The sequence below is a fragment of the Balaenoptera physalus genome (genome assembly GCF_965194825.1).
Source record: "Balaenoptera physalus genome assembly, chromosome: 6".
Taxonomy (NCBI): domain Eukaryota; kingdom Metazoa; phylum Chordata; class Mammalia; order Artiodactyla; family Balaenopteridae; genus Balaenoptera; species Balaenoptera physalus.
This window is the reverse complement of record NC_138885.1, coordinates 129950480-129957851: the sequence shown is the minus strand read 5'-3', so window position 1 is coordinate 129957851 and position 7372 is coordinate 129950480. Positions and strand designations below refer to the sequence as shown.

The window sequence follows — 7372 nt, the reverse complement described above, 5'->3', positions numbered from 1 at the left end:
AGCCAGGGCATCATTCAAATGACAGTCCCTGCCTCAAAATCTGCTCCCTAGCCAGAGATGTAGTCCTGTCACCTACCCAGATGTGAATCTCCTCACCTGCATTGGGACTCCCCTCCCACACATATCCAAGCGACCACGGTTCATCCGACCCTCCCAGACTCTCCCTCCCCTTCTTCCCCTCCTCCCCTCTCCCCCAGGCCCTCGTCTTCTCCCTCCTGTAGCCTGTTATTACATTAGCCTCTCAATGCCTGGCTCCCCTCCAGGAGCTCTCCTTTGGGGCCAGTCTCCAAAGAGCTAAGGAACAATCTTTTAGAAATGCAAACCCCATTGCCAGAGTTCCCCTTAGTGGTCTTCACTTACCTTCTAGCTAAAACCCCAATTCCTTAGCAAATGAGACCTCCTTCCTGTGGTCGGCTTACCCTTCTCCTTCTGACCCATCTACTTCTCAGACCTGGGGGCCCAGGCCCACTGAAGGCTCCCCCCTGAAACCCCTGGACCTTGCTTTCTTGGAACCCGCACGTATTTGTACCTGGCCCCTCTGCCTGGAACACCTACCCACCCCAGAGCTTTTTTCTTCCCCTAACTCCAAGTTACCTTGAATTTCATTTTCAATGTTTATGTCACTATCTTACTTGTAGTTCTTTTTTTTTTTTTTTTTTTTAAGTGGAAATGTCTATTGTTTTTGCTGGCAAAGCAAGTAGACGATGTTTTGCATTGTCTATTTTGCACGGTCGTTCTGGTCAGGGTCACTGCATTGGGGTGTCTTCCTCTCTCCCCATCTGGGTGTTCTCCACCTGGGCTGCCTGGTGCCTCTGATGTGCACACAGGTAGTTACACCTGTAATTGTTCAGGCCTGTTGGTTTCTCAGTGTTTTATCCACCGCATCCTGCAGTGCCTGAAGTATGTTGGGTGCTTAATACAGATATTAATCAAAATGTCTTTCATGCATCTTCTATTTCAAAGCTATAGATCCAAGTGTCTGAACTTTTAAAATTAAAATTTAGAAGAGTTTAATTATTCTGCAACTCAGTTGCTAGCTCGAGCCCTCTTTCTGCCTCATGGTGGATACTTTAGCCAATCCCAGGAAATCCACCATTTCTGTGACACCCCCTCTAGTCCAATGTATGCTTTTTATTCTATTTTCTCCTCCTCACTTCCGTAACAGGATCCAAGTTAGGGTGCCTCTCTGAAGTGTCTGGACACTGGTGGGAAGAGCTGGGTCCTCGGAGGCCATGCTGAAGCTTGGCTGGCATCTGTCTCGCAGTAGGCATCTGCTCCCCAGCCTTTGCTGCGATGCCTTCTCAGCATGTCGCAGAGGATAGACGGGGGCAACCACTGAGTGTGGGCTGGTGGCCTCATTCCTATCAAAGAGCCCCTTCCCTTTACAAATCCCAAACCTCAAGATGCTACCTTGCGAGGGGCCTTAGAGTAGAAGGGGTGGATGTGAGTAAAGATCCACCCACCTCCCAGCTCCTTCCTCAAAAGTGGGGAGGGGCTGGAAGAGAGGCTGAGCCTTGGAGAAGGTGCCCCATTATCTGGAAGAACACAGTAATGAGTCTCTGAACATGCAAAGAGCCCTGTGGGGCCCAGGTTGGTGGTAGGAGGTCTTGGTGGTAGAATGGCTCAGCATAATAAAGAGGGGAGGAATATTTGTGGAGTTGGAGTTGGGGGTGGGGTTCAGGGGTTGGCCAAGGGTGTGAGTGGGGAGGGTAGAGCCACTGCTGGCAGAATGGCCAAGGGACTTTGTAAGAATAGGAACGCCTACTTTGTCCCTGTGACGGGGTGGGCCGTGTCTGCCTCCGCAAACTTCCGATCAAGTAGACGGCACCCAAATTGGAGTGCTCACTCTGGGGACTGAAGGGAGGCTCTTTCCATCTCAAGTTCCAGCTCCCACCCTTTCACCCTTGGGAAGACCCTGGGGGACGTAGCGTGCAATCCTGATGTGACCCCGGCAAAATGATCAGTGGTGCTCCCTGGGCAGTCAGTTCTGGGACGGAGTCACCTTTGAGGAGCGGGCTCACTTGGACAAACCTGGGGTTAGGAGGAGTCAGCGCCCCATCTTCCTGTGCGAACACATTTGGCTCTTTCTTCAGCACCTGGGGTGATGCCAACAATCTGTAAAAGAAAAAGTGTCCCCAAACTGGTCCAGGACAGAAATTTTTTTGTGTGATGCAATTAGCAATTTCCTTCTGGAAAGAAATCAGCATTCCTGGTGAAATGCAGAAGCAAATTTCTGATGAGCTTTAATGGAATTAAAACTGGTGGGAAACCAGTGCCCAGCCCACCCAGCTGTCTCCCAGAAGGAAGGGGCAGTGGCCATGCCTGTCTGTATCTAAGGAGATATGGAAATAGTTCTTTGCCGGCTACTTCCACAAAGAGGCTATAACACAAAATCATGCCCTAAAATAGCTATAAAATATGTGGTAGAGGGTCCACTTGAGTCTAAACTGTGACTCAGACCGAAAGGGGCTTATGGTGACCTGTAGAGTCAGGTTCTGGGTTCTGGGAGGGATGAGGGAGCTGGACACCATGAGTGGGAGCCTTGCTTTCTTCGTGCGCACCGATGAGAGTTGCTTTGCCTCCCTCCCTCCAACGCTGTGATGATCAAATGAGATAAGGATTAGATGGCAACATAATTGGAAAAGTAGAAGGTGGCTTGTAAATCAGGGATTTATTATTACTGTCATCTGATTCAGAGATGATCTGCCCATGCCAGAAAAGCTCAGGATGCAGGTTCTACACCGGTGTCCCTAACATAGGCCTGCTTTTCAATGGTATGCAATTTCCCCATCGTCCAAAGGTGCCTCTCCCCCTCTGCATTTTCTCTGTGATTGCTCCAGCTCTGAAGCCCTCTGAAGTGCATGGCTTCCTTACTCCCTGCAGCAGCTTCCTGACCCTCCTCCTGTGGCCTCCCGTCCAGGCTGCCCAACAGTCAGACCAGACCAGGCACCCCCAGCCCTGTTTACAGCAAAGCCAAGGCCACTGGAGCTGCTATTGGGAGAAAAGGGTTAGTCGCCTTCCCAGCCCGTGGCAGTCCCAACCGGGCCTCTCCCCACTCCCAGCACAGGCACAACGAAGTCTGTCTCTCTGCCGATTATGAGATAGCTCATGGCTGTTAGGTCTGCTTGAATAAGCTCTTTTGTCCCAGAGAATTTTCCCATGTCGTACATTTAGTCTGTTGTGTTATGGGTCAGTGAGCAAGGAGATAAGTCTGAATTCTTAAACAACCTTGTGAACGCAAGACATCTGTCTGAAAGGCAATCAAACAACATCTGTCACGCTCTCCCCAACTTCCAAGGCCCTTTCTTAAAAAACAAATCATTGTTGTATGTTTACGTTTCTCTGAAAAATTCAGCTCTTACCGAGATATATACTTTGAAAGAGGAAAGTCCCTCATAAATCTTCACCTCCCTTCCCCCCTCCCCTCAGTGCCAGAAAACTATTGTTAATACTTTGGTGTATATTGCTCAGATTTTTCTTCTCTGCACCTACTAACACAGATAGTATTATTATTATTATTACCTTTTTCTTTGTTTTTTATCATTGTACCATAGATATTGTTTTGCAATTTGCTTTTTGACTTAATATAGAACTTCTTTCAGTACTAGGATCTCATTTTTTAAACAATTGTACAGTGTTCTATCATGTCTATGAATAATCACTTATTTAATGAGTTTCCTGTTGATGGATATTTGGAATTCAACCCTTTCCAACACAATTTTTCCTTTATATAAACAATACTGCAGTGAATATCCTTGCACATGTTTTTGTATACCTGTGAGAGGGTTTCTATGCGTATAGGATGTAATATTTCTAGAAACAGAAATGCTAGATCAAAGGTATAAACATTTAAAATTTAGTAGGTATTGCCAAATTGACTAGGCAAGCATGGCTAGGGTTCGGTTTATAGATTTCTTGAAGGTAGAGAATGCCACTGGGCACCTAGAGGGGTTAGTGCCAGCAACAGAAAGGAGTGGCAGTTCACCTTGGGTATACCCGGGAGTGTTTCCCCAGCTGCCTGCAAGACTTGAGGCATCTTAGTGTGTGTGGACTAACCCAGGAGAGGACAAGGCATAAACTATTGGTCTGGAAAGGACAGAGTCATCAGCTGAGTGAATCCCAGGTAAGGTGAGGCCTGAATGGCATGAACATTTATGAAATTGTGTGTCTATCACAATCCTTTCGAGAGAGACCTCTTCCGACTCCCCAACTCCAACCACTGGGTTCTCGTAGGAGCTGCCTATGCTATTGTTTGCCGGCCTAGCCAGGGGTCAGCAAATATAATCTCTGGCTAATTAGAAGTCTTCCCTAGCATTTTTTGAATGGGAAGTAAGGGAAGAGAGGTCTTGTTCCAGGTGAGGGGGTTGGAAATACGTGTGTCCAGAGTTGACCGGGGGTCATGGTTTCTGCACTGTAGAGAAAGACATTTGGAGAGACCGAAGCTGACTGCCCAGTAGAGGATGAGACAAGAGACAAAGAAAGCTCCAGAGCCCCAGTGGTGATGGAGGCTCTGATTCTTGCCATTCCCAAGGCCCAAGGGCTAATACTTTTGGTATGAGCCAAAATAATTAGTTTTGCCTGTTTTTGACCTTTGTATAAACGGAATTATACAGTTTGTACCCATTTATCCTTGTCTCTTTGATGCAACAGTACATTGGTGAGATTCATCCACTTTGTTGCACATAGCAGTAGCTTTTTTCACTTTAACTGCCTCATAGTATTCCAGTGATCTTGAGTATATACCTCTGAATAGGATTTGGGGGTCATGTGATAACTCTATGGTAACTTTTGAACTGTTTCCCCAAACAATTGCACACTTTTAAGTTCCCACCAGCAAAGTATGAGTGTTCCAGTTTCTTTACACCCACACCAATACTTGTTCTTGTGTGTCTTTTTGATTACAGTCCTCCTAATGGGTGTGAAGTGGTGTTCCACTGTGGTTTTGCTTTGCATTTCCCTGATGGCTAATGATGTTGAGCAACGTTTCATGCATTTATTGACCATTTGCATTTTTTTTTTGGAGAAAAGTCTATTCAAATCCTTTGCCCATTTAAAAATTGGGTTATTTGTCCTTTTTATTGATAAGTTGTAAGAATTCTTTAAATATTCTGGATCCTAGACCCTATCACATATATGACTTGTAGATATTTCCCCCCCATTATGGGGCTGACTTGTGTTTTCAAAAGATCACTGTGGTTACTATTTTGACAGTAGGTTGTGGGGAGAGGGCAGAGTTAGAAGCTGGGAGAACAGATAGGATGCTAATGTAGTCATCCAGGTAAGGGATGATGGTGTCAAAATAAACTCTGACTCTCTAAGTTGTAAGACAGAGCCTTGGGTCTGCTCTAAAGTCTCTGTCTGGTTCTGGCCCTGGCACTGCCTTTGACTCTCCCTGATTCTGACCTGGTTTTTTGCCTAGTTTTGCTCATCCCTCCCTGATTTCAGTTTATGTCCATGTCCCCATTTTCCCTTCAATGTCCTTAAATGTTAATTTCATCTGGCCACATTGAAGGCAGTTTTGTGAATCACCCCTTATCCCATTTATAATGGGCACTAGGTGTGGGAAAATAAAGAGGTGGTAGATAGGAAGACGGGGGAAAGACTCCTGGATTTCGTGGACTTCCAGAAGCTGGGCTTCTTCTGGTGCTTGCCCTCCCACAGTTGTTTACCTGGCTCTGAGTTCTGGTTCTACTTCCCAGCTGCCCATGATGTACTGGGAGCCTGGTACGTGACTCTGAAGTGGAGGGATGCAATAGAGAGCTTTGGAGGACAGCCCACAGATGCCTAAAAAGGCAGACACTCCATTCTTTTCCAGTCTGTGGGGCAGCCCCTTCTGAATCTGCATATCGCTGAGCTTTAATAGACACGAGTCAAGCCATGGATGCCCTATTCTCCTCTCTGGGAGTTAAGAGTTGGGGCTACAAAGCTTGCTGGACACAAAGTCTTGTATCCAAGATTCAAATGAATTTTTAACATATTAGAAACAACTTAGTAGAAATAAAAATTCTAATTAAGTATCATGTAGAACAGCCAGGGCTGGGACTATGGTAGTTAGAGCAGGATCTAGGGTGCAAAATTTAAGGAAGCGTTGAGGGAGGGGGATTAACATACACACGCTATTATATATAAAATAGATAAACAAGGACCTACTGTATAGCACAGAAAACTATATTCAATATCTTGTAATAACCTATAATGGAAAATAATCTGAAAAAGAATATATATATGTATATATAAAACTGAATCACTTTGTTGTACACCTGAAACATTGTAAACCAACTATTCTTCAATAAAATAAATAAATAAATAATTTTTAAAAATTTAAGGAAGCATTCATTCTCCTCTTGTCTCTTGCCTTACTCTAGTCCTGGCCTTAAGAGAGTATCAGAAAATATCAAATAGCCAGGAAGAAAATCTAATGAAAGTTATTTAAGATTTCTAGAGTAAATACACTGAACATTACTTAGAGAATTTAAAGAAGGACAAAATAAGTGAAGATCTATACCTTGGTTATGGATTAGAAGACCAAATGTTGTTCAAAACTAAATATGTCAGTTCTTCCTAAATCTACCTATAGATTCAGGACAATCCCAGTAAAAATCCTAGCTGGTTATTTAATGGTAATTGAGAGATGATTCTGAAATTTATAAGGACATCCAAATAATTTAGAATAGCCAAGGCAGTTCTGAATAAAAACAAAGCTGGAAGACTTATACTATGTGATATCAAGATTTACTCTAAAGCTACAGTAAATAAGACAGTCTGGTGATTGTACAAGAATAGAAAAATAGACTGAGGGAATAGAAAAGAGAGTCAAGAAACTGTCCTCACATATATGGTTCCTGGATTTATGGCAAAAGCTCTATGGCAAATCAGTAAAGAAAGATTTTGTTTTCGATAAATGATGTGGGTCAATTGAACATCCGTATGGAAAAAGTTAATCCTGACCCTTACGTCACACAATAAATTAATTAATTTGAGATGGCTCATAGTCCTAAAGGTGAAAGTTGAAAATAAATAAGTGTGATGGCATGTGTTGACCTCGGTGGTGGGGTATACAATTGTACGAGTTTGTTAAAAGTTTGTTCACTTTGGGACAATTCAAGCAACTATATGTTTTATGCTCTTCTAATCATTGAATTATAGTCCACAATCAAATTGATTTAAAAAGCAAAAAAGAAGTGTCCAAACTGTACATGAAAATGATTACATTTTACTGTGAGTAAATTACACTTTAATAAGAAAATGAAAAAGCGAAGTAAGTAAAGCTGTTGGGCTGATGAGAGCTAGCACCCCTGACATAGACCAGTCAACTTGACGAACTGCGCATCCTGTGAACCCTGCCCCCCATGCACAGTTCGTCCCATTCTGA

At 44.0% G+C, this 7372-nt stretch overlaps 1 protein-coding gene across 2 annotated transcripts in view; it reads right to left on the bottom strand.

The window, feature by feature from the left end:
- Positions 1-2022: 2022 nt before the first annotated feature.
- The window catches only part of LOC309663074 (nuclear autoantigen Sp-100-like), a 104562-nt gene continuing 99212 nt past the window's right edge, over positions 2023-7372 (bottom strand). The window contains exon 16 of one of the 2 annotated variants that reach the window (XM_082466458.1): positions 2023-2115. In XM_082466458.1, the coding sequence (XP_082322584.1) occupies positions 2038-2115 (78 nt within the window). In that variant the 3' untranslated portion in view covers positions 2023-2037. The remainder of the gene's footprint in view (positions 2116-7372) is intronic. The other variant, XM_082466453.1, reaches the window with a different exon arrangement.